Below are 25,147 nucleotides of genomic sequence, written 5' to 3' on the forward strand. Positions count from 1 at the left end.
GCGGACGCGCGCCAACCCGCGCCCCCGCCTCGCTCTAAAGCACCGGCAAAAAAAAAAAAAAAAAAAAAACCGTCTCGCGCGAATCCGCCCCCTATCCTATCCTGACATCGCCGTGCAAATAATTCCCACGGTCATCAGCGTAAACGCCGACCCCAAAATCACGTAGTTGCGCAACCCACTAATCTCCCTCAGCAAGAAAACCGACCAAGCCGTCGCCACCGCTCCAGGCAACGTCGAAATAATCGGATAGCTCACCGTCAACGTCAACTCCGCGTTCGCCACGAACCCCGCCAACTGCCCCACCGCCCACACCACTCCGCACCCCATCGGCACCAAAAACAACTGTCCGTTCACATACGGCCTGTTCCCCTTGGCCACCAAGTACAAAATCAAAATCAGCGCAGACGTAAACCACGCCCCGATGAAATGCGAGAAGGCAAACTCCAACAAGGAATCATCCGGGTATTCGGCCTGCATGCGCGTCACGGGCACCTTTTTTTTTTTTTTTTTAAAAAAAGGTCAGAACTTGCGTCGCGCTCCCAACGCCCCTCCCCCAAACCCATCCACCGTACCATGTTAAGTCCAAACAACACCCCCGAAATCGCCGCGAGCACGAACCCAATCCTCCTGTTCCATCTAGAACGGGCGTAGCCGCCAACCTGACTCGGCTTCCCGTGCAAACGCGTCACTCGTCAGATCACACAAACCACGGGGCAAATCACGTACGCGCGTCACCTACCTCCCTCTCCAGCATCGGGCTCCTCTCCGACAGCTGCTCGCCTCGGCGCGAATCCAAATCCGCCCCGTTCCCATTCTGCTCGACGAAACTCAGCAGCACTCCGGACAGCAGAATAACGGCAAGGCCAGAATAGTCCAACGCCGGCCGCGCGCTCGGCTCAGCCGGGACCAACAAACCGAAATGACCGCACGTCCACGCCGCAACCGTGTTGAACACGTTACTTTTCGATCCATCGCGTCGTTCAAAGTAAGCCTCATAAGTCCTCTCATCACTCACTTCGGAGACGCGCGCAAAAGCACTTTTTTTTTTTGCGCGTCCCCCCCCCCCCCAACGGTACCCTATCAACATCCCCATGCCTATGCCCACGGTTTTCACGACCCACACGAACGTAAGGTTCCCGAGGCACCAGAGCATTCCGCCGACTATCACTGGCGGGCGGAAGCCAACACAATTCGCGTTAGAGACGACGGATAACGGACCGCCGGCAGCGCCACCTCCTGTCTTTGTTCGTCCCTTCTCAAGAAGAGCGCGAAACTTCCCCGCAAGCCACCTCCGACCTGTTCATACCTTCCGGATATATCTTGTAAGTGCCGATCGCCATCTCCGTAATGAGGCCGACCACCAGAATAGCCGTGCACTCAGCCTGAATGACAGGGAAAGGGGGGGTTAGCGAAACGCGCGCAAGCTCCATCGCACCCGTCAACTCTCGCTCAACGTGGTGCCACTCGTCGGCGCGCGGAAATTTGAAACCCCCGAAATTCAATCCGAAGCTCTCTCCACTCTGTCCGTCTGCGCTCCCTCGAAATCCCCCCCTCATAGGCAGCTCGACGCGCGCGTTTGCTCCCCACCTCGCCGAAGTCTCCCGCTCCACGAGAGACGCCTCCCTAACCGCGCGTGCCCCTTTTTTTTTTTTTTTGACGTGTCACCCATTTTTTTCCGTCGCTCCCCCAACAGGGACGAGCGACGCGGGGCAGCACCTCCATAACCAAGCGAGACCGGCCACCAGGCAGGCCAAACTCGTTGCGGCTCGGAAGAAGTGCGAACGTCAATCGCGAGACGCACATACCCATTGGAAAATAAAACCGTCTCCATAGTCGAGGAACTTAATGGGTATGGCGTAGCTACCCCAGCAGGCGGACGCGCCCAGAGCGCTCAGATACCCCAAGATGGCATTCGGCATGCCGTGCTCGAAGAAAGGAAATAAAAATGATTTCGAAGGACTGCTCTGAAAAATTGTTGACAGGCCCTAAAAGCTGGGTACGCTTTTTTATCTTTGTCTCGTATGGCGCCGAAGAAGGAGGAAACGACCCTCGTTCGCGCTCCAATGGACCGGGGAAAGCCGCCAAACCAAGTGCGACGCGTGCCGCGTCGCCAAGGCGAAACTCGAAACTCTGTCGAAGAAGAAAGGGCGCAAAAAAACCACAAACCTGCCGAGCCAATACCCACAGAGTGCGGTCCGTAGGTCAGCAACCACCGCGAAACGTCACTTCCCGCGACTGGGCAACTGAAACACAAAAGTCCAAAACTTGGCCTGTTGACTCGCCGACTCCTTTTGACGGCTGAATAGCTCTGACAACAAGAAAGCCACCTCCCCGACGTCGAACGTCTCGTCGTTTTCTTTCAGATACCTGATCAAGCACACAATATAAAATAGTGTATTGCAATGTACGTAGGAGAGACTGTTGAACAGGCGCTGGACCTGTCCTAGAGTTGGCGCCTCCAGAAGGTATGGGTACACGTGCGGGTGAATCAGGGGTTCTCTCAGGCTGCCTAAGAAGCAAAGAAGGGTTTCGGCGGTGCTGTGTGGATCCATGTCCGATGGGATGGCCAGGTAGTTGTCGAGAAGCTCTCGAATCGTTTCCATTTCCTTTGTGATGCCGCCCTCTATGAACAGGTCCTTGACGCCCACGGCATGTTGGTACAGCCAATCGATCAGCATCCAGAGCTCTTTTGGCACCGGGAGGGGTGGATCGGACGAGAGCACATCCGAGGGAGAGCCGAGCATGCCGACTTCTGGCTGGGGAACGTCGGAGACAGAAAGTGGGATCGCCTCGGACATCAGCGCGTCTTGGTCGCCATCTTCCACCAAGAGAGACGTTCTGACCGACTCCTTCAGCCGGACCAACTGTTCCAGACTCCAGCCGAACGACGAAACCAAGTATTTGCCCTTCAAAGTGATGAAATGGTCTCTACTGTTGTCTAAATGCAGAATCAGGATGTCGTATATTTTCTCTTGTTTCATGTTGAACAGCGCAACTTGGCGTTCATTGATGTACACTGTACAGGTGATTTGAACTTTTTCCGACGGCATCAAGAGCCCACCCTTGGGATAGACCTTGCACCAAGGTCTACAAATGTCCTTTTCGTCCAGCTTCGGAACGAATTCCCAACTGCAAAGTATTTTCCCCGTGTTAGTCAGCTCCAATTTGTATTCAGACGCAACCATGAAGCGCACGTAGCCAAAATCGCATTCAGTTGTCGAAAGTGTCACCTCCGGGAGAAACTCATTCTCAGTTTGATCGATTTCCCTCAGCAGCTGATTGAGCACTTTTCTCTGCTTATTAGCATCTGCAATGCTTACCGGTACCATCAAAAGGCAAGACACCGGACGGTGGTCCGAAATCAACAACTCGTGGCGCGCGTAGTGCAGGCAGTCCACTCCCTTCCTAGAACGCCATAAAACTCTGTCGCACCAAGATGGTGTCCTCCTGCTCTCTTTAGAGTAAGAATCCGTATTGCAGATGTATTTGTAGGTCGGCGCAAAAGCAATCGGCGCCTCCTTCCAATCGCAAAACACCAGCCCAGACCTCATCTGCATCGTTAGCTGGTCAGTCGCCAACAGTTGGCCCCAGTCTTTTTCCTCAATCAACCGATATGCCTCGGCCGTGCTCGTTTCGACCCGGTAGTTCAGGTCCCCCTGCCATATCACAAAATCGTGGTCGTAAATCCCCGTCTCAACAGGCAAGCCCTCAAAACATATCGAACTCAGCTCACGATAATCTTGCGTCCGACGTGTCAAATTTGATTTGTGTGCATTGAAGTGTGAATTGATGAAACAAAACGTCGAATCGTAAAACCGAAACCTAATTGCCACACCGCCCTTATTCGCCAATATGTTCAAAACGCCAGTAGCCTTCTTCACTACCCGCAATTCAGATATGTAGGCTTTATGCTTCTTCAAAACCGCCACCAAATTCACCAAACCTGCCATTTGATTAAACTCGACCAATACGTACGCCTGATCCGTCCCAGAAAACACGCTAACCTTCTTGCGACTCATATACTCCACGTACTCATTCTGCAACTCAGACAGCCCTCTCTTCTGTTTCTGCTGTCTTAGCGGCTCAAAAATATATTCAGCCGCAAATTGCAGCTGACTCATCACCGTCTCCGCACACTGCTGCGCTCGAGGCGTCTCCATCTTCAACACGCTCTCCGCAGACATGTCTACCTCTAGAAGAAAGTCCCAGCCGTATCAGCTCACCTCGTCCTCCCGCGCCTCGCACATCGCGCACTACCCCGCGCTTCTACATACGCGTGTATGCGCGTATACTCTCTCCCTCAGCAAGCCTGCGTTCCGCAACCAGAACCGACCTCTGTTCCCCATGCCCCTCACACCTCCTCAACAGTACGTACCTTGAAATCCTATAAGTAGCACCTCCGGCACCACATTACACTCCAGAAAAATGGGCCATATTTCAATTTCTTCCTTCGTCGCATTGACGTTCCAGGTCACGCACAATAGCCTTCAAATCGCTCGGCCAATACCGTGCATTTGCCGCATTCGTGTCAGCAATCCCCAATCACCGGACATACAACACACATAAAATACATCCCGTGCACAAAACATACGGTACTTGAAATGTAGTGGTGTATTCTTCTTCCTGCAGTTTCATCTGTCTTTGCACCCACGATATCTGGTGGGCATGTCTCAGCTCTGTCATGTTACCGCTCGTACTCAAGCTGCTCCTTTTCCGCTCCTGGTCCGCCTTTCTCAGCTTTTTTTCTCTAAATCAGCATGTCTAATCCACTCAGAAACCTCGGTCGGATATAAACTGTTTCTTGCATGTCTGCAGAACTGTCTTTAAAAAAAATACTGCGACATTCTCCCGAGCATGATGCGACGAGAGGGCCAGTCAATTGCTCGTGCGCCATCCGCCGAGCCACCCGCCTGCAGGGGCACCTTGTCATCGCGAAGTACATGTGGGCGCAAAATGCGTACGCTCAGGCGTCTCCACAGTCCGTCGCCAAAAGGAACGTCTACGCACCCGGTACCACGGTGCTTGCGGACCGAGCGTACACTAAAAGTCCGCATGGTAGGGAACGGCGTGGGCCGAGGCCTCGGCGTCAAGAAAAGTGGTACAACATATCCGCGCTCATGGCACAAATTTTGTATCGGTCGTCTTCACACACGCACATCATCGCCCCCAAGCACGCTATTTCTCTCTGTCCGTAGCGCTGACTCACACCGTAAGTAAGCGAAGGAAGAGTCGGTCTTCTTGAGTGAGTAGAGACACATCACGCCGACACATCATCTCGCGGTATTTTATATGTCATGTTCTTGTTTTTACAGTTGTCGTTTCAATTAGCTGTATCTCCGAGAGTGCGTTACACGCTAGACTACCCAGTCAAATCGCACTCTCAAGGCGCCTACATGGGGCTTGTTGCAGAAGTGCGTACGAGAGGTGTTCGAGCTCTTCCCAGACGTCCTCGACGTTGGCCGCTTTCATCGATTCGCCAGCATTTGGAGGGGCAGCGCGCACCTGGAGACGAGCGCGAAACGTCTTGTGCGCGATGTCCGCACTCAGAGAGGATGTCTTCTCCTGTTTGGGGAGACAAGTGAGTCGAAAGCGCAGTTATGCTGCGCCGCCAGTCACCAGCAGAACCTGTCAAACTCGTCAACTGCGGCGGCGAGAAGAAGTTTGACAGGTTCTGTTGGAAACAGATCGTCTGTCTGTTTTAGTTGTGCAATGTCACCTCGTTTTCTCAGACACATCGAATTAGAGGGCGGAGTATGCGCGACCTAAGAGTCTGGGCTTCATTGAGGGGAGGACCAGTGCAGTATTGCTCGTGTTTCTTGTCACTCATAAGGTTTCGTTTCAAAGAAAGCAGATAACATCAATCGGCTACAGGTGAGCAAGTTGGCGAAGATATTGACAAGGCGAAATGGACATGCTAAATCGAAATGGCTGCGATACTTGTACGCAAGGAAAAGAGGCTTCGATACCATTTTCGATTTTCATTGACACTTTCTGCGCCTTCGTCTGTGTAAACGGAAATTAACTTCGTATTTACGCGAACCTGATGCGATGGGACGGGTGAATGCGTGCGCATGCGCTTGAAAATCTCGTTCCTTGCGGAAATGCGTCTCATACATACGATGCTGATGCGCTGGACAACGCGAACAAAAAAAAGCGCACACCAACCACCCACGTCTGACCTCGGGCATAGGTAAAAGGTGGCTGAAAGAGAATACAAATTTACTTTCGCCCAAGGTGCTGTTCCTGCTTGCATGTTCCTTCTTGTTGTTATGCTACATTGGAAGAATCAGCTTTGTCCCGGGAGACGTGATCCGCATCCCGCTTCTTGTTCTAGCGTCTCTGTGGACAAAAATGTTGCTGACGGGGAGGATTAATAGGTGCGCGCTATACGGAAGCGGCTTGATTCACGGGTACGTGCTAGGCATTTTGAGAGAGGACGTAGCGCACAGCGTATGCTTGGAGGGTCTGGTGATAGCGACGTGGAAGGTCAGCAGCATGGTAATAGGACGACCGTCGAAAGAAGAACCGCGACAAGTGGATCCTGAAGTCGTCGATGAGGACAAGTTGAAGAGAATGTGGCTGTCGCTAATTGCGCAGGCGGTAATGAACCATGTATCTCCTATCAGGATCTCTCTATTTGATGTGGGACGAGTATGGCCTGCGATTGAGATGAAGGGAGCCCCAAGATTGATTTCAGGGGGAAAAGGTGGCTTTGAAATGGACATGAAAGTAGATTATAAGACGGACGAGAGCACCAGCATCAAGGCTCAGATCCCAATGAGGGTTCCTGGATGCGGGAAAATAGAAGTGCCAATTTTGGTATCCAATCCACACATAGCGACCGATTTATTGATAGAATGCAAAATAGGGGAGAGGAAAGAAGAGGACAGCGAGGGGCAAAAATACTTGGCAGTTTCTGTTCAATTCGACCCAATACGAGAGTTTCGAGTAGGACAATTAGAAATTTCAATTGCATCAAATATTCATCTGCTTCAATATGTACCAGGTATCAAGAAAACATTGAAATCGTTGATTGATCGTGTGTCAGCCCCAAATATCAAAAGAGTCGTCATATTGAATCACTCTCTTCAATTGTTAGGCTATTTTGAATTAAAACGCAACCAAACTTGGGAAATAGATCAACTTTTAGAACAAAATAACTCATTTTTGAAACAAGACGATTTCCTGTATCTCGAACCCGAACACGCATTATCACTGGACCAAGTACCTCTAGATCCTACCACACCCGATCATATAGACTCTCAGCAGCTTGACCCTCTTGAAGAGGATCAAACCGTCCACCAGCTCGCTCCTCCAGATTCCAATGAAAGTGTCGCTGAACAGACCACGCCCTTGTCACCTCCTTTCACCTCTGACACGCCTTTTTCTCACTTAACGTCCGAGCGCACCACCGACCCGTGGGACTACAAGCCAACGTCTCCCGGTACCAAAAGAAACCAAGCTGGCGTTCCCTATCCATCCCTACACATACGTTGAGCGGCTCTGCGGACGACATTATACACAAATAACGGTTCAAAAAAAAAAAATACGCAAGAGCGTCCTTTCACACAGCACCACAGAGAGAATCTGTTCTCACAGCGCATTATCTTCATGCGACACTCCTCTTCCTTTGATGGCAGTCCTGCTCAACAAAGTTCGAATGACCGCGGCCCATCAGGCTTACCTGCTATATCGCGCAGCGCTGATCCAGACCAACAATCAGTCCCGACAAAAGATAATCCCTCGCGCACCGGCGACGGCTATATGGTCGACTGGTTGGCGCATTACCTGGATTTGACAGGCAGAGACGGGCCGCGGTCATGGAAGTCTGTCCCCGATTGGGGACAGCATTGTGATCAACACCTGCAAAACTATTTCACGTGTCTCAATGAGACTCAAAAACACGTTAGTCGTACGAAAGAATTGTCTGGTCACGTTTTTGTATTGTTGAAAAAATCCGTGTCCTATCCCAAAAACAGAGGGATAAAATCGCGATCATTCACACGCATGAAGGCGAGTAGTGTGTTTGGGGTCTGTCTAGGTAGCTCATGCAGCACAGAGAAGAGGAGGGGAGAGAATGTTTGCAACCTATGCATATGTGTGTATGTTCGTGCATTCGTCTATCTGCTTCTTTTTTTTTTCGTGAGGCGTCGATAGATGCATTTATAACTTTGCTGCTCTCAGATCTCTCTCCTGAGGTTCACTGTGCCTCATACGATGACATCACGACTGCCTGTATGTCCAAATATCTCTGCTCGAATGCACTGCAAGTCGTATCAGAGAGATGTCCAGACCACGAATTTGTCAATAAGGTACACTGGTATATCTCAAACAGTCTCGTTTTCTTTGAGGCTACGTGCGATCCTCTTGCGCCTTTCGACACCATATTCACGTATTCCCGTGTTACCACCTTAGTATCCCTACTCATGTTGGAAGTCTATTCGAAACGTACGAAACTGCTTCATGCTGTCGAAAAAGCTCCTAGAGAGACCGATATCCGTCGATCAGTCTATGGTCAGCAAGGCAGACCGATTCTTTATCTTAGCCGACGCACCACCACCGGGTATCGATCCGCACATTCGAAATCGATTCAAGAACCTTGTCTCTCAGAAAATAGCTCAACTTACCAAAGAACTCGAAAGACAACAAGAACTCGAAGCCGCCCGATTAGCCGCTGAATCCCTGCAAGAAAACTCGTGAGCGATCCATATATTATTATTATTCATATATTATTATGAAAAGTATAAAAAGGCGAGAGATCCTAACATTCGCTAATCTAACATTTCCTCCATCCTGAACTAATCCCCCATGATCGTTTTTTTTTCTGTGTCGCATATGTTTATTAAGCTCCTGTCCTGTCTCTAAAAAATTACGAGTCAGTCTGTTTGCACACACCTTTCGCCACTTAAGCCCGCTTGAACAGCTTCATCATATGGCCAGCTGTCCTCTTCACCCTAAACATCCAGGCGCTCTTCCCTCCATAAATCAGCCCTTCAGATCTCCTAGTCCTCATAAAGTTTCCATTTTTACGACTCAAAGAAGCCCGCTTGAGCTTCCAATTCCAAAAACACAACATATGTACAGGCCTTGACACTACATTTTTTGCGAGCTCGTCACCTACCGACACGCATGAGTTGGGCTCACTCGTCCCATGGGGCTCAGAATGCAGTTCGACGCCCTCTCCTCGACAGGAGTTTGGAGCAGTGCAGTGCAAGCTATGAGGGGTTAGTGATCTTTTCGAAACGCCAAGTGATGCACCAAGTGAAATACACTGCATCCTCGCCGGGCAACTGATCAAGGCAGAAGAGGAAAGGGAAGGAGGAACGCTTCAAATGCACAAAAGAGTGCAAATCAGGACAAACAGCAGGCGCTAAAATCCATTCCTACTTGATGCAAGGAGGACAGGCTGAAGAATGGAGAGGCTTTGCTTGCCAATAAGGAGGAAAAAGACATAATTCGACCTGTCATGCTCATCTGCTATTATTTTGACAGAATTTTGTGTGAACTTAAGTTGTCATTCTTCTAAAACCGTGTGAGACAAGGGTGACGTGTTTTGACTTTTGTCTTCTGTAGGGGAGTACCTTCTTTTCCGCGCCCTTGTAGCTGGTCCCCAGTAAGGTGGAGGGTGCATGTACCTGAGTATTTTTTCCTGCTTTGCGGTGTGCCTTGCCTTTTTGAGCTGTTCTACGATGTCGAAGTTTGCCACTTGCTTAGGTGGTACAGACAAAATTTTGTACGCGGGAGAATTAACAGACATATTCGCTAGTTTGGCAGGTGTCAAAAGATGCCATGATCGCATGACATCTAAAACGGCCGAATAGGGGGCGGTGGTTTTGAAGGCGCCCGGCTGACAATGCGTCCCGGATACCTCGTAGTTCTGTCGGATGAGGGCCGAGAGAACAGAGTCGAGTTTGGGTGTTTGAAGATGCAACATATTAGATAGCTGACTGAGAGAGTAGTAGAAAGGGATATTCAGCTCTTCTTGCATACAGGTGAACATTCCCCTCATTCTAGGGGCAGTATGATACATAGAGGAATTAGATTCCAGGTGTTCTAAAGCTCTGGCAATCCAATCTTTTTGGTGAATGGGATCGAGCCATATTTGGCCGCTCATCTTCCAACAACCGTCGCAGTGTTCGCATCGAGATGGCACAGTGGGTGCGTTGGCCTGATGAAAATGCAGATTGTTTGGAGGCTTGCGATCAGATGATACACAGTGACCTACAGGCTGGGTATTCCAAGCGTGGCAAGATGCACATTGATATACGTATCCGAGGCGACTTGGTACTCTTTGAAGTTCGCCACCACATCGGACGACTTGGACGAAGATACGAACATAAAAGTCAGCAAAGAACGATACCAACGGTACAATTGCACGGTGATGTCTGGCTGCGTGCATCGAAAGGCTACCCAAAACGATACGCAGGGCCAATTCGTGACAATACTGAGTGCGTTTCGGCGGCATAGAGCCATACTTGGCGAAGCAAGACTCTGCATAATTGCCGCACAAAACGGCCAGATCCGTGCAAGTAAGAGCAAGCAACCCATTATTTGCGATGCAACCCACCGCAGCATCCATAAACGGAGCCGAGCTTCCATACGGGTCGAGGTCTATAACGGCGATAGGGTTCAGATTCGTAGAGAAGCCCTGGAATTCTTCTAGCTCCTGCTTGGCAGTTGTTGAGTGGAGTCGTTCTTGGTGGCTAATCTTCTGCATTAAAAACGAAGCGTCCAATTGGCTTATGGGCAATTTACTGGGATCCAATTTATTATGAGCCCGATTCCTAGCAATCGCCTCTGTTGCCGTTACATCCAAATCGTTCGCCATGATCCAATCGTACTGGTCTAGTTCCTTGGCATAGCGAATCGCCCGAAGCCCTTTTTTCGAAAAAAATGTCAACGAGAAAAACACGAAACGCAACTATTTTTGTACAAATAGCATACCTGTAGCTGAAAATACTTCGAGCACTCGAAACGGTTTTTGAGGCGCTACGAAAGCCACACAAAACTCGGGTCAGCACACTGCAGAAGGAAAGTGAGACCGTAGTTCTCGTTCTCTCAGGGGCGCAGAGTAATCATACGCGTACCTTTTTCTCGCCAGTGCTCTTGGAACAAGCGAAGCATCATAACCGAGACATCACGATTGAATTCCTGGACTGGGTTATAAAAAACAGTGTTGCCTTTGGGATACAAAACTTCTGCCTGGCCTTCGGACAGGACGACGTATTCAGTGCCATCGACCACAACAGTCGAAGAGGGTGACGTGTCGAGTTCCATCACGTTGTATCGAGGTCGCTGATTCGTTCGTCAAGCTAAGCGCGCGGGCCAACAAAAAGTAGAAGCGACAACTTGAGCTTCACTGTGAGACGATGCAAGACAGAATCCCATAGACGGCAAATTAATTAAAAAATCTAACACAGAAAACACGAAGCGCCAAGAAAGGGTGCCTTCGACATATCCGCCACGCGGCCATATCGCATGCACTAGCAGTCTGTCTCAAAGAGATTGACCACGTGCCCCTTTCTTTTCGGCCGAGACCGTCAGGTAATACCTACACAACTTGACTACGAGGCAGCTCGGTGAAGTGAGGGCGCATACAAGCTCAGATGCCGGTGATGAGGCGTGAAAACGTGCTTGTGAGCCGCGTCGATTGTCGGGGTGTATTATTTTTTTTTGCAGACAGATTTCGTATAGAGCACGTACAGATTCAAATAATTTTTTGAGTTCTTGTCATACACACGTATTTGTGTGCAGTTGAATTTTGTAAGTTCACATTATCGGTTTCGGATCAATTATTCTCTATTATGTATGAGTCAGCCTTGATATTCCTTGGCAGATGAATCGCAGCGAATTTTTGAAAGCGAGAAAACAGAAGAATATATACCGCCTGGTCGGGGTGAACCAATATCAGAAAGAGAGCTGTATTGACCGTTGGCAGAGCGATTTGTTATATGACTACCATAAACAGCGCGGTTTTCCTTACCACAAGTACGTCGTAACACGCTGACCTGCTGCTGAGTTTGGACGGGGGGTCTACCTTGGCTCCAACATGAAACTGACAGCATCTGTTTGGTGCAGAATTCTGCGATATCACCTTTCATGCATTAATACGATAACGTTTTCCAGACACGATGGAGCGTTACTGGCGAGTGGGTATGAAAAAGTGGGTTGAAAAGTGTCAGTTTTTTTTTCGTCAAGTAGGGGAATGCGAGTACTCGGCGGGCGTGTACCAAGGGGGCAGTTCGAATGCGAGCGCTGGCTAAAAAAGCACCCTCTCCTTGCCTCTAAAACTGCGCACGGAGTGCACCTCGTTGGGGGGGGGTGATCTGCCGTGCATTCGCAGGACGGACGCCCACAACACGCAAGACGCCTGCTCAAGTCTGAGAGCGTGTGTGTGTACATGCGCGTGTATATGTGTGTTTGCAATCCGTTGTAGTAGGGAATCTAGAGAGATTATTTGTGTCCGTGGCAATTTTCTGGCGCGCGTGAGCTGACCTAAAAGTTGAACCACGCAGGTCGGATGATATGCGAATTCTGATTTGGGATCCGTTGGGGTCCCCGAAACAAGAAGACACTTGGCCGTTGCTGGAACTTCATGGACATACAAGCAATGTATTTTGCACGGCTTTCAGCCATGACAATCGCCAGGTTCTTAGTTCTGGAAATGATGACGCTGCTTTGCTTTTTGATTTGGAGCACACTTCGTCGCTGACAACGAGCGGCAATAAGTCGACGATCCCGATTTGTCGCCCCATTTCGTCATATCTCTCTCATTCTTCCTGTGTGTATAAAGTCGCGTGGTCCTGTGACAGTCCGTATCAATTCGCGAGTGCGAGCGAAGACGGACACGTGATGTTTTGGGATACCAGGACCAAGCCTGAGCCATTTGCCTATTTGTCCACCAGGAATCCGTTTCACACTGTCGAGTACCATCCAAATGGGACTCAAGTTTTAACGGCACAAACCGCCAACGGAATTACACTCCATGATCTTCGCATGCTTCGCGAACAAGACGCACGGCCCTCTTCTGAATCTTACCATTCCACTCGGTCCAACACCAATTATGTAGCGAGGTATTCGACTCTCCAATTCCGCATTGTGACTGGTATCAGCATCGCTCGCAGTGGTACTCATTTCATCGCCTCTGTGATTCATTTCTATCCTATGATGTACACTTTCGATGATCCCAACCCGCGCTGTATTTTCTACAGCAACACCTACAGACACTCCTGTACTATGAAAGGGATTTCCTTTGACGCTAACGAGACCCACGTTCTCAGCGGCTCGGATAACTTTGGTATCTATATCTGGCCTGTCCCCCGCGTGCAAGATCTCCCTTATTTGACCGAGTGCGCCAAATCAAACGCAAAAGAACAAGAGAAGCTGTTTCTCGGGCAAGACCAGTCTGATGGCAAAAAGCTCTCTTCAATCAAATTCTGTCTCAAAAACACTCCAGCTGATAACACCTCTCCTGCCTTCACTCCAGAAATCATCGCCAGCTCTGCCCTATGCAACTATACTAACAACGACGTGGACGACACTCTAAAACGTCTCTACACTCTGTCCCTTAACCAGGACCTCCTTGTCGTATCTGCACCAGAACGTGTTATTCAAGGCAGCCGATCCATCATCAATAACGTTGTCGCTCATCCAAAACTCCCTGTCTTCGCCTCCGCCGGCATCGAAAAAGTTGTTCGCCTCTGGTCCCCTCATCCCCTATCCGAACTAGACCCAGAATCTCCCCTTCCACTTAACCCGCGCAAACACTTCATCTTCAACCAGTCAGACAACGTCCAAGACGTCTCCAACATCTTCCTAGATCAGCTAGGTAACATGAACGACACCACCGTCCACACTTCAGAAGAGTCCCCGCAAACTCTAGGACTCTTTGACTTCTTTCTGTCCTGTGAGAGTCAAAACTACGCCTCCAGAGGAGAAATGGACGCTCGCACTCTCTCTATCAACCTTGACAGCGCTGTTAATCAAACTACCTATTGGTTCGAAAGCGAAGACTTACGACACCTTACCGAAACGGACCCTTCTTCTCCTTCTCAGCCACCCCATACCAACCACGACGCGACTGCCGAAAACACCACCCACCCTGATTAATTATATCTCGACTCTTATCATGCTCAATCACCCCCCCTCAGAGAAAACACACATTTCCAAAACCCCTGTCCCTGCCCCCATACACTAACGCATCAAACAAATCTTCACATGCAACTGTACTACTTTCGCGTTTTTTTTCCTAAGATTTCTTCTTGTCAATGAACACTTTCAACCTGTCAAACATTCTTGACACGCTAACTTTTCATTTCTGTCTCTACCCTCCCCATATATGCAATCGATTGAGGGTCGCATTGCCACCCAGCTCGGCAGGCTATTCGCCTCTGGCGATGTTCTTTCTTACTCGCAGCTCGTCGGCGCTTTACCCTCCCAATATCCCTCAGACGCTGTCAGGTATGTCCATGTCGTACCATTCTTTCTCTACAAACAAACCGCACACGCGCCGGCTCACACGGTCTCTCCGTCCAGAAACTGTCTGAACTCGCTATTGGAATGCAAGCTGGTCCGAAAAAAGGATTACCAAGGCCTAACTCTGTATTGGACTATCGCATCCGAGCCTTGGAATGCTGCCACCATCCAGGCGTTGGAAGATATCAGAGCCCTGCTTCTCCCACTCAAATCCCCATACGTTGGTATGTGAAACATTACTTTTTAGACGATGAGTGCGCAGAATCCTCTCCCTCTAATCTGTCTGTGCACTCCAAGCTTCGAGCGAAAATGACCAGAAGATGCTACAAAAGATCGAGGATGAGATACGAAATGTCAACTCACAGATCGAGCGACTTGAAGCAAGCGAATTGGCCAGCTCAGACCACCCTTCCACCTCAAGCGAGCAGTCTGTGGATGCTGTTAAGTACTCCACTGAAGAACTCCTAGTCATCAGGAAGCTTAGAGCAGAGATTGCCGTTATCGAAACTGAATGCTCAAAATGGGCGTGCTATGCAAAACAATACCTTGGAATTTTAGCTTCCAGTTATCAATGCACAATAGACGGATTAATCTCACGTATGAAAGTCACTCCCTCTGTTCGAGCTTTTCTGGGAAAGTGTTAAACATGTTTCTTTTTTTCTGAACCCCTGATATCCGAAACTTTCAACCTATTTTTAAACAGCTTTGTACCCTTTTCTGTACTGCTTATCAAATAAACGCAGCTGTTCTGTTGAGTCTGTCTATCAATTCTCTCTGTCGGTTTCTCCGTGCAGTCTTCACCCGTCTCCAAGAAACACCTCCTAGCCCCGCGCCTAAACGGGTCCCACTCTTCGATGCAATTTACCTCGAACGGCTCCTACTTGACCCAATTCGAAGTGTGCGCTCTCAAAAAAATGCCACTCCCATGTTTTCAAAAACGCTCTCCTTCTAATCATCGCGTCTCACAGAGCTGCGCTTCGCTCGTCTCGCATGGCTGAATTCCTATCAACCCTCAGTACTCTCTTCCAACACCTGCCAAAGCATCCCTACAACACATGTGTTCTTCAACACGCACCTCTAACACGCCTAAAACTCTCTCAACGGAAGACATTTCGTCTCTTTTACTGTATGCAGCACAAAAAGAAATACCGTGCACATGATGAGATAGATGTTTCCAGAAATACCCTGTGGCGTCTATTTTGGACAACAGACACCACTAGACATGAAATATAAAACTGGATGCGCTTCAACACCTCTTTATGCACCTCATTTTTGTATGTTGTACCAAAACTCATCATCATTTAAGGTCCTACTCGGAGCTCCCTCTCTCTCTCGGCCCGCCCTCAAAACACGTTATTTCGACTATGTCGCTACTTTTGCAAATGGGACTTCTTTATCCTCTCGCAGGCCTGTTGGGCTTGCCCTCTATGGATATGGCTGGTTCCTTCGCGCGTTGCCAGAACCTGGTACTGGAAAAAAAAAGGACCGATCGGTGCTACAACTTGATTCTGTTTTAATCTGTGCAAATGAGGCATATGTAATAGACAAACTTCCGGTAATTAACGCATTTTTTTCACCTGAAAATGTGCAATCAGTACGAGTCAAGAAACTATTAGTCCTCTGTTCAAGACAGGACGCCTCATGATACCGCCAAAACGGGCAGTGTTCGCCCTGAATGAAATTCATCTTGACGGGCTTCAGAGCCTAACATCCACTCAGTGCCTGCACGAGACGCGTGTTCATGCAACATCGAATCTTGACAACTCACGGCAACATCTCCAAACGCAAAATCGACGCGAGCAACTTGGCAACCCGCACGCCCGACAATTCTGCATATAGAATCATTATCATAGAGCGTGTACTCAATATTTTTGACTCATTGGTTCTCAAAAAAAAATCAAGGATTGCGTTTTTTCCATACAAAAACGGCCATTCCAAAAACAGAGCTGTGGAGATTATAGATTGATCCCTTCGCATAGAACTGTCAACATCATCTTTTATATTCATCGAATTTTATTTTGATTGGATGCTCTCACATTCCGATCAACTTGCTCGAACCCAATATGCTGGCCTTTAGAGGAAAACGTATCACAAAGCAAACTAAAACTTTTTTAAGGAACATTCAACTTCTTGATGATATATGCATCGAACAGCTATAATGCGTCATAGAACAAATACGTTTATTCCTGGTCAAATTAACTGAGATTTTAGAAATCCTCTTCAACTTTGACCAAATAATGACAACTTACCTAAGTAGTACATCCGTCGATCCTTTTGTTCTGCTTGTTTCTTTGAAACTTCTATTTCAGCGGGGCTAGGATCTCACCGGCTTTGGATCTAACAATCCTCTTGAAATGCGTATGCTTAAGAGCGTTCCTACCGGCTTTTGCTTCACTCGTTCGGCCCTTCCGAGAACCCCAGCATCTTTGACGAACCTCCCTAGCTACGAAATGCCTGAATATTTTTCTTGAACAGTTTACATTCCAACGCTTCTCAAAGCCCATTTTTTGCATTTCTTAGCCACCGGAGAACTGAACACGATAACTTCAGATATGTTGCGCGTCTTGATATTCGTTTCCACAGCCCCCGATTTCCACTGTGCCTCAAGACTGCTCCAAAAAATTCGGTACACTTTTTCTAGAAAAAGTTCCTACCCAAGGACATTGTGTGACGGATTTACCAACCTTTGGTCCTCGATAAGTTATAGCTCGTTTTCGCGCAAAAAAGAGTCAAGTCGCACTTGGTGGTGACTGCACCATGCCTGACCTACCGAGCCCGCAAAATGCCTGGTACGCAACGATTCCTATTTTTTTTACGCGTTACGATGATTTAAACGCTTTTACAACCTCTATGCAACGGAGTCGAATATTAGGAAGTGCATCTTTCAAATGAGAAGGAAGCCAAGACTTGGGCGAACCAATTCAGAATTGTGTTTCTGTAGTCAGAACTCCACTGGCATTCTTGTACTCACAGGGTACAAGGTCGAAATTTTGCCGCGTTCCAAAAGATAGTAAACAGCCAAAGCTATCACCCTCTATAGTAGGACTGACCTGTTGATTTCAAATACATCCCACCTATGACACGATGCATGAATTTCAATTTGGAATCAAACAATCATGTGCTTACACAGATGCGGTACAATTAAACTTTTTCTTGATTGACTTCTATCATTTTGTTGGTTAAATGCAGAGCATAGACCACTGCAGGTTTCAAATAGGTATGCCAAATTTCCACACGTAGTTGGTGTCTGAGCGTCCTGTATAATAATTCATTTTCCAGGTTATGTCCTAGATGCCATTCATTGGAGAGAGCGGCATTTTTTTATAGTGAATCCAAAACCGGTGAACTCTGTGACGGGCCTAGATGCGGCAGATTACCCTAAACAAAATGACGTGTTCTGTTTCGAGTGCGCGATCTATTCCTTGTCTAATTCAAATGAGCTGAACGTGAGCAAGAATAACTTGCTGCTTCAGGCGAACCAAGTACGTGTACCAAATTCTTGAATTCTTTGGTTTTTGTTCTGTACGCAGGCGCCTTTATGCTAATTTCGATCCCAAAGATATTGGCCCACAACTCCGAAGTACTGAAAATGTTTTTCATTGACACGGATGTGACCATATCTTTGCTACGCTACGCGATAGACGGTACGTGCTAAAGATTCGATTTCGGCAGTCCCTCCTGAGGCTCTTACTTATGTCTTTTTTTTAGGACTCTGCACTCTGACGGACCCAATTCAGATAGATCGCTTGTTCGAGTTGCTGCAGCACATAAAAGCTGTAATTTTAGATTCTTTCCTGATCAAGCCAGCACTGAATATTTTGACCTCGCAACTGCGAAGCAGACCTTGGCAAGCTTGTACCCACATTCTCGTACTTTTGGGAAAATGGCTCGAACCCTTAAACGCTGCTCAATGCAAAGTGATTCGCCAGGCGCCAGAATACATGCCTGGAGTTGAAATTATTTCATACCTGCAACAAGAACATCTTCCTTCTATCCTCTATTTGGTAAATGATGTGTATTATCTGTCAAATGAAGGTGTGCGGGCGTTGATCATGTATATTCTTTGTCAAATTAGATACGCGCCGCCAGAGCCGCAACTTATGACGTATTTTGCCTCTCTGGTCGAGCAGCTTTCGTCCAGTGAGCTGATAGACCTTCAGATCAACCTTCTGTCGCACATACTTAGTCTGGTGAAAACTTTTAGAATATGTACTCAGGATCTGATTCACGTGCTCAACATGAAGTTGCTCTCTGAGGACATCAACGTCAAGTTGTTGACATTGCAGATTGTGTTACAGGAAATCGACTTTGGGGAAGGTGAATGTCAGATGCTCATCGAAGATACCTGCGTCGAATTCCTGGTCGAATTGCTGGCGTCACTTAGATACGAGCCTATTTCGGACGTCACTCGCATGGTTACGCAGTGCATAATAGCCCTGAGCATGTTAGAATACAAATTCATCGAGCGCGCTTGCTTGATATCTGGCGACCTTTTTTCCTCCTTCTTGAATTTGCATATCCGCGAAGACATAGAAATGTGGAAGGTGGTGATTCCATTTTTGAAAAGCATTCTTCAAATTCCTGCATTTGCAGCGTCCCTGGACGTCGACGTGTTTTGTAACGCGGTAGATCAATTTTTCGGTCCAATTGTTCACGAAAACGAGATTAGAAATGTGGCAGCCGACTTAATCGCCTGCTACGTTTCAAACAACTCGGTGTTGAGAGACGACATTTCAAAGATCTTTGATCTATCTGCGTCTTTCAAATTGTTCGACAACATCGACTTGAACAGCAATGGCATTCTTGCTGTGATTATAGCGTTCCTTCCGTTTTCTATTGTTGAATACCAGTTCTTGATTACGTTCACGATTACACCTCTTTTCCTCGGCGGAGTTCCGAAACTAAGCTACGACGAAGTGGCTGCGGAGCAATTTGTTTTTTTGTTTATTAGCTATTTAAGAGAGCTTACCCGTTCCTCGAAGTTTGAGCTTCAGATAGAGTGGGTGGAGCAGAGTTTGAAAATGCACCTGTTGTCTAGTCTGCTGACGCTGCACAGTTGTTTTGGCGTTAGCAGCAAGGCGTCTGGGTTGATCCGAACATTGATAGTGGAAGTTTTATCGATATTGGACAGCAGTTACATGGTGGATCAGCATTGGGACGCTTGGGAGAGTGCGCTTTTGTCTAGAACCGACTCTGCCGCGTCGAGTTTTTCGATGGCGACGACCGCTACGCCCCTTGACTTCGACAAGTCGCTCAGCTTTTTGTGCGTTGGAGCAAAGAGCGCGCCGCCTGGGGTGCAGACGACGATCATTGACCTTTTGTATTGGGCGACCATGTACGAAGATTATCAAGTTTTGAGCATAACTAGCGGGGGGGACTCCAGAAAGGGGTTGAAGAGGGCGGTGCTTTCGTTGAACGTGCTTTCCTTGGACACGAAGTCGCTCCTGAGGTTGGCCTACATGTGGGCGGCGTCGTACGACCCGAGGTTAGAGAGTTTGGAGCAGGCCAATCAGTTTTTGGTGGATGCCATGTCTAGGGTGAGGGTTGGGGTGATTTTGACGCTTTCCCCGTCTTATCCTTGCGTGCAGAGATCTGTGATTCCTCAAGAGCTGCTGACATGGATATGGAATCATTCCAACGGCGGCCTTGAAGAGTTGAGTTTGATGGAGATGAGCATGTTCATTAATGGTATAAGGGCGGAGGACGTCAAGTATTTGAATTGGATTCACAACGTTGCGAGTTCTTCAGCGGCGATCCGGCTGTTGGTGACGGCGCTGAGGTCTACAGGCAGCCAGAAGGCGGCTTCAGTGGGGTTGACGACGACGCAGGTGTTGTACTGCATATCGAGGCTGATTGGCTATTCATCGTCGGTGGTGTTGCCCAGCTTGTTGACGCATCTTTTCCCCATCATTATGAGGTCATTGGACTTCGACGACATGCTTCTCCATGCGCAGATAGTCACCAAGTTGCTGTTGTACGAGTACCTCTATCAGAAGGAGTCGTCGAACAAGATATCGGCGCCCCGCATATACAAGAAGTATCTTCCTTGTTTGGAGTGTTGGTTGTACGCTCAGGAGGACGTGCAGAAGTCGGTGCGGGAGCCAGAGATGAGGTTGGCGCTAATCAATTTTCTCAACGCGTTGGTATACATTAACGGGAAGGAGGCGCGGCGCATACTGTCGAGGCCGGCGGTTTCGAAGTTGGTGTTGAATTGCTTGCATTCTTCAGTTGACAGGTCTGGTGGGTCTTGTTTGTCTGCTTCTCGAGGGGCGGCGATTTTGTTTATATACCAGCTTTTGCAGTACAGTTCGCCTTCTGAGGACAAGGCGGTGGACTCTGAGTCCAAGTTGCTGCAGGCGATATACATGATGCAGGAGCCGAATCCGATGGTTTCCTTGGTGGGCATACAGTTTGTGTCGGTGCTGCGGTTTCACCCTGGGGCGGCTTGGAAGTTGCATTTCAACTTGGTGTGCGGCGTGCTGCTTCAGTTTTTCAGAGAGGGGGACCGGATACTGAGTTACGAGAGCATGTGGCAGTTTTTGCAGCTGTGTTCGAGGGTGCAGCCGGAGTTGGCGCAGGAAATGCTTACCTTGCCGCACCACGTGTCGATTTTGGGTTCTTTGGGTTCGTCTCAGCGTTTTCCGGAAAACGAGCCATACACGCTTCCGCAGGTGTTGTACATGACGACGTTGTATGGAACATGTGCGAGGTTGAATCTCGGGCACATTCCCAAGCAGATGTTTGAGGTGCTGACGTCGGAGGCGCATTTGGAGAGGATGGCGTTGACGTTGGCGACGACGGACGACGCGAACATTTTCGCGTTGTTGACTATTTCGCTGCATCACGCGTCATCTTCTGGGATGTTGTCTCCGGCGCACAAGGGCGCGAACGCGAGTTCTTACCGGAGCGTGTTGGGGGCGTTGGAGAGGGTGTTGAAGAAGGCGCAGACGGAGCATCCGAAGGTGGCGCCAGCTCCGAACTACCGGGTGCCGATTGATGCGGGGGGGGTGTTGGTGTTTCCTGGGCACGTATATCCGAATTTTGATCGGATTCACGAGATTCCGATAGGAGAGAGGGTGCGCAGGTTGCTGCAGTGGTTGGAGGTTATAAACAGGCAGTTTGAGCAGTGAGTGGAGCGGGTTGGGGTGGGGGTGCGGAGAGTGTGGCGATGTGTGTATATAAAGGGGGTTGTGTTTTGGTGTGTAAAAAAAAAAAAAAAGGTTAATGTTGGCAGAAGGGGTGGGTGTGAGGGCAGATGTCTCGGTTCGAGCAGGGGGAGAAGTGGTCTTTCGAGTCGCCGTCGCCGATAACGGTTGGTTTTGGGGAGAGAGCGGAGGGGGGAGGGAGTGAGGGGTGGAAGAGGTGGTGCAGCGAGAGCGGGGTGGGGGAGAGCATTGAGGAGTGGAGCGTGAGAAGGTTGATGGAGTCGTTGGGCGTGCCGGAGGAAGTGGGGAGCGGGATGAAGGTAGGGGCGCGGGGTGTGTGTGTGTGTGTGTGTGTAAAGGGTTGAGTGGTGCTGACAGAGGGGTTTTTTGTACACGAAGTGGTGCAGGGAGAGTTTATTGGAGTTGGAGGGTGGAGGAGAGGTGGCGAGGGAGTTGGGGGGGGTGGTGAATGAGTTTATGAGAGGTGAGAGGTGTTGGGAGGTGATAAGAGTGGCGAGTTTTTTGTTTGGTGGGTGGTTGAGGGGAGTTGGGGGGGGGGAGGGGTGGGTGGTGGCAGGTGGGTTGAGAGAGTGGGGGGTGGGTGGGGAGAGGGTTGGAGAGTGCGTGTTGTTGGCGGCGTTATGCATGTTGTATCCGGAGGCGATGGTACGCGGGCTGATAGAGGTGGGGGGTGGGGGGGCGGCGTTGGTGCTGAGGTATGCGTGCGAGTATTTTGAGGAGTACATAGCGGAGTGTTATTGGAGTGCGATGAGGAGGAGGGTGGAGGGGGGGGAGTGGGAGGGGGTGGTGGGGATGTTGGGGTGGCTGGAGGAAGAGCGGTTGTGGAGGGCGTGCGTGGGGTACATGGTGAGGAGGAGAGTGGAGGGGGGCGAGGAGGAGGAGGAGGAGGAGGGGGAAGGGGGGGAGAGGGGGGGAGAGGGGGTGGAGTTGGTGAGTGCGATGTACGAGTTGTGTGTTTGCAAGGTGGAGAGGGGCGTTTTTGAGGAGTGCGGCAGGAGGTTTTGCAGGAGGTTGTGGTTGTTGAAGAAGGGGGTTGTGGACGCGTACTTGTTTGGGAAGGAGTTAGAGAAGAGGTTGGGGGAGGGGATGGCGCGGATAGTGAGGGAGGCGGAGATTTGCCTGGCGAGCGACGCGTTGGGGGAGGTGGTTGGAGGAGGGGGAGGGCCGCATTTGGAGATGTTGGGAGAGATGGTGAGTTCGAGGGAGGTGAGCAGGGCGATGTCGTCGGAGCGTTATGCTTGGTTGTTGACCTGCCACTGTGTGTGTATGCGTGTATGCAGATGGGTTGGGGGCGTGTGTGGTGGAGGAGAGAGTGAGTTGGAGGGTCGGTGTTGGTTGGCGTTTGAGGCGGGGGACGAGTTGGCGATGAGTCACGTGATGTGGGCGGGGTTTGAGGAGTTGTGGTTGAGGGAGGGGGAGGAGAGAGAGCCGGCGTGTGGGTTTTTTGGAGAGGTGAGTCGTCGTTTTTGCGAGGAGCGCGTGCGTTCGGAGTACGTGGCGAGGGTGTTGGGAGGGGTGCTGAGTTACTGGATGCACGGAGGAGGTGGGTTGTTGCGGTATTTGCCGCTGGGGTGGGTTGTGTCGGAGCTGGACAGGACGGGGAGTTACGAGGTGGTTTGGAGGTCGATGGAGGTGTTGAAGTGGGCGTTGGAACGAGTGGGGGCCGACAGACGCATGGAGCTTATGTTGGCGTTGGAGGAGCGTGTCGAGGCGCTGGCGGTTGACGCGTCGTCAGAGCGATGGGAGTGGACGGGGTTTGGAGAGAGCGCGGCGCCTTTTAGAGCGGAGAAGTTCTATTTGCTGCGGGAGGTGATATTAGAGATAGTGAGGAGCGATGAGTCGCTGCTGAGGCATTTTATCGCGGAGACGCTGCACCGAAGCGCAAGGTTGGAACGTTCGAATGCGCTACACCGGTGCGAGTCGAGCGGTTCGGGAGGCGAATCTCGCGACTGGTTCGCCAATTTGTTTTTGCTGCATTTAGCGTGCGAAGTGGCCGAGTGTCACGCCGAAGTCGGACGCGAGCAATTCACGAGTACGTTCTTGTCCGCGGTCCACTCGGCTTGGACGGTTCCTCGCTACGACCAGTACGCCGAGCATCTACCCAAAAAGACGACGTTCGAGTGCGATCGAGTTTTCGAACGAACGTTTTTGTCCAGTCCGGTCTGGATTAGGGCGCTGGAGTGGATATCCGGTTTTCCAGCCCAGCTGAATCGGTGTATGGACGTGGTGAGAAGTTTGCTGGCGGTCGTCATCGGGAACTGGAACATCGAGGCCAGCGGCATCCACGTCGTCGATGAGTCCGTGCGGGACCTGACCCACTCCGTGCTGGGGATTTTGCGAAGAGCGAAGTGGAGTCCCCCCATCATGGACTGCATATCCGACTGCCTCGTCTACCTCAGGGCGAAAGACGTGGTGTGTGTGTGTATGTGCATATGGGAATTCATTCATCGACGTGCTTCGTCCGGCTCTCCGGACTCGCTCGAGCAGGCGATGGCTGTGCGAACGCTGAGGTACGTGCTTAGGAAGAACGCGGCGAGGCTGCCGGCCTCTTCAAGGCACTGGGTCCTCGAGGCCATGAAGCCGCAGTAAACACGCGCGGACGATGTATGTTTTTTTTTTTTTTTTTTTTTTTTTTTTTTTTTACAAAGCGGTGCCTCTTTCCAGGCTGTCCTTGATTTCGCTGGTGAATTTGCCGTAGTGTTTTTCCAGTTGTTGGTTGAACCTTTTGTTTTCTTCGTTGATGTAGGTGATGTCCCTTTCTCCCTTGTAGGGTCTTCTCCGGTGGTACTTCTCCCTTCGTTTTTGCTGTTGTTGCAGTTCTTGGACCATTTCTTCGACGAGGGCGTCGTCTGGCTTGGTTTGGTGGACGTTCAGGGAGTCCGCGCCCGCGTAGAACTCCTCGTCTCCGAGAGCCAGGCGCTGCGCCTCGTACTGGGAGGGCGAGAACTGGACGGCCTCGCTCCGTTTTTTGAAGGAGGCGGCGAAGGTGGAGTCGTCGAGGACTTGGCGAGAGGGTGAGGGTTAGAGGGGGTGGGGGAGAGCGCGAGTTATTTGCGGGGTGGTGCCCGGGGGTGTACGAACAGAATCCGACGTCTTTTTTGCACTTTTTCTTTTTGACGGCTTGGTCTTTGTTCTCGCGAAGTCGGGCGTCTCGGTCGTTTTTTTTTTCTGCGTTTTGGTGTGTTGGTTTTTGCGGGGCGAGGGGCGAGAGCAGCTCCTCGGCTTCTTGAGCGGTTTTTTGCTTGACTCTGGCGCTCGCCTCGTTCTTCCTTCGCTGGAGCGAGAGGAGGAGCTGCCCCGCGCGGCTCGAGGAGGCGGTGGGGGGCGGTTCGGGGCCGGCCGAGGGGCGCTCGAGAGAGGCGAGGGCGGAGCGGTCGAAGTCTATGAAGTCCGTGGTGGGGGGGGCGTCCTTGGGCGAGTCGCGGCGCGCGCCGGCGTCCGAGAAGAGGTCTTCCATTGCGGAAGGCGTTGTACAGAGAAAATGGTTTTTCAAAAAAAAAAAAAAA

The 25,147-nt window shown here is 50.1% G+C and overlaps 7 protein-coding genes across 15 annotated transcripts; 3 read left to right on the top strand and 4 right to left on the bottom strand.

Moving 5' to 3' along the window:
- Positions 1–74: 74 nt before the first annotated feature.
- Positions 75–1,861, bottom strand: LOC126317477 (transmembrane protein 144 homolog). The gene is made up of 6 exons (XM_049993147.1): positions 1,806–1,861; positions 1,307–1,382; positions 1,077–1,167; positions 740–959; positions 573–668; positions 75–492 (listed from the first exon to the last, which is right to left on the bottom strand). The coding sequence occupies exons 2-6, from the start codon at positions 1,338–1,340 to the stop codon at positions 97–99; spliced, it is 837 nt and encodes a 278-aa protein (XP_049849104.1). The 5' UTR covers positions 1,341–1,382; positions 1,806–1,861; the 3' UTR covers positions 75–96.
- A 101-nt stretch (positions 1,862–1,962) lies between these two features.
- LOC126317472 (inositol polyphosphate 5-phosphatase OCRL-like) lies at positions 1,963–5,097 on the bottom strand. Its single transcript, XM_049993136.1, has 3 exons — positions 4,592–5,097; positions 4,376–4,485; positions 1,963–4,192 (listed from the first exon to the last, which is right to left on the bottom strand). The coding sequence occupies exons 1-3, from the start codon at positions 4,681–4,683 to the stop codon at positions 2,223–2,225; spliced, it is 2,172 nt and encodes a 723-aa protein (XP_049849093.1). The 5' UTR covers positions 4,684–5,097; the 3' UTR covers positions 1,963–2,222.
- Positions 5,098–5,189: 92 nt separating this feature from the next.
- Positions 5,190–8,756, top strand: LOC126317476 (uncharacterized). Of its 4 annotated transcripts, XR_007556686.1 has the most exons (4): positions 5,320–5,411; positions 5,845–5,939; positions 6,155–7,912; positions 8,416–8,756. XR_007556686.1 is itself a non-coding variant. In XM_049993145.1 (3 exons), the coding sequence occupies exons 2-3, from the start codon at positions 5,906–5,908 to the stop codon at positions 7,495–7,497; spliced, it is 1,377 nt and encodes a 458-aa protein (XP_049849102.1). In that variant the 5' UTR covers positions 5,320–5,411; positions 5,845–5,905; the 3' UTR covers positions 7,498–7,917. The 4 variants fall into 4 exon arrangements, 3 of the variants coding, with proteins under 3 accessions (XP_049849101.1, XP_049849102.1, XP_049849103.1); XM_049993145.1 differs by lacking the exon at positions 8,416–8,756 and having other exon boundaries at positions 6,155–7,917; XM_049993146.1 differs by lacking the exon at positions 8,416–8,756 and having other exon boundaries at positions 5,849–5,939; positions 6,155–7,917.
- A 10-nt stretch (positions 8,757–8,766) lies between these two features.
- LOC126317474 (tRNA (guanine(26)-N(2))-dimethyltransferase-like) lies at positions 8,767–11,716 on the bottom strand. 5 transcript variants are annotated; one of them, XM_049993139.1, is made up of 4 exons: positions 11,556–11,716; positions 11,088–11,359; positions 10,945–10,989; positions 8,767–10,878 (listed from the first exon to the last, which is right to left on the bottom strand). In XM_049993139.1, exons 2-4 carry the CDS (start codon positions 11,275–11,277, stop codon positions 9,515–9,517), a joined length of 1,599 nt encoding a protein of 532 aa, XP_049849096.1. In that variant the 5' UTR covers positions 11,278–11,359; positions 11,556–11,716; the 3' UTR covers positions 8,767–9,514. The 5 variants fall into 5 exon arrangements, with proteins under 5 accessions (XP_049849096.1, XP_049849098.1, XP_049849097.1 ...); XM_049993141.1 differs by having other exon boundaries at positions 11,088–11,354; positions 11,556–11,665; XM_049993140.1 differs by having other exon boundaries at positions 11,552–11,665.
- On the top strand, positions 11,714–15,084 carry LOC126317473 (DDB1- and CUL4-associated factor 5-like). 2 transcript variants are annotated; one of them, XM_049993137.1, is made up of 5 exons: positions 11,769–11,988; positions 12,079–12,153; positions 12,516–14,460; positions 14,536–14,699; positions 14,773–15,084. In XM_049993137.1, the coding sequence occupies exons 1-3, from the start codon at positions 11,837–11,839 to the stop codon at positions 14,107–14,109; spliced, it is 1,821 nt and encodes a 606-aa protein (XP_049849094.1). In that variant the 5' UTR covers positions 11,769–11,836; the 3' UTR covers positions 14,110–14,460; positions 14,536–14,699; positions 14,773–15,084. The 2 variants fall into 2 exon arrangements, with proteins under 2 accessions (XP_049849095.1, XP_049849094.1); XM_049993138.1 differs by having other exon boundaries at positions 11,714–11,988; positions 14,536–15,084.
- A 1,415-nt stretch (positions 15,085–16,499) lies between these two features.
- Positions 16,500–21,694, top strand: LOC126317478 (uncharacterized). The gene is made up of 4 exons (XM_049993148.1): positions 16,500–17,692; positions 17,755–17,957; positions 18,035–18,119; positions 18,184–21,694. The coding sequence occupies exons 1-4, from the start codon at positions 17,659–17,661 to the stop codon at positions 21,603–21,605; spliced, it is 3,744 nt and encodes a 1,247-aa protein (XP_049849105.1). The 5' UTR covers positions 16,500–17,658; the 3' UTR covers positions 21,606–21,694.
- Positions 21,695–24,281: 2,587 nt separating this feature from the next.
- Positions 24,282–25,098, bottom strand: LOC126317510 (pre-mRNA-splicing factor syf-2-like). Its single transcript, XM_049993183.1, has 2 exons — positions 24,723–25,098; positions 24,282–24,643 (listed from the first exon to the last, which is right to left on the bottom strand). Exons 1-2 carry the CDS (start codon positions 25,096–25,098, stop codon positions 24,282–24,284), a joined length of 738 nt encoding a protein of 245 aa, XP_049849140.1.
- Between the last annotated feature and the right edge of the window lie 49 nt (positions 25,099–25,147).

The sequence above is a fragment of the Schistocerca gregaria genome, unplaced genomic scaffold (genome assembly GCF_023897955.1).
Source record: "Schistocerca gregaria isolate iqSchGreg1 unplaced genomic scaffold, iqSchGreg1.2 ptg000632l, whole genome shotgun sequence".
NCBI lineage: Eukaryota > Metazoa > Arthropoda > Insecta > Orthoptera > Acrididae > Schistocerca > Schistocerca gregaria.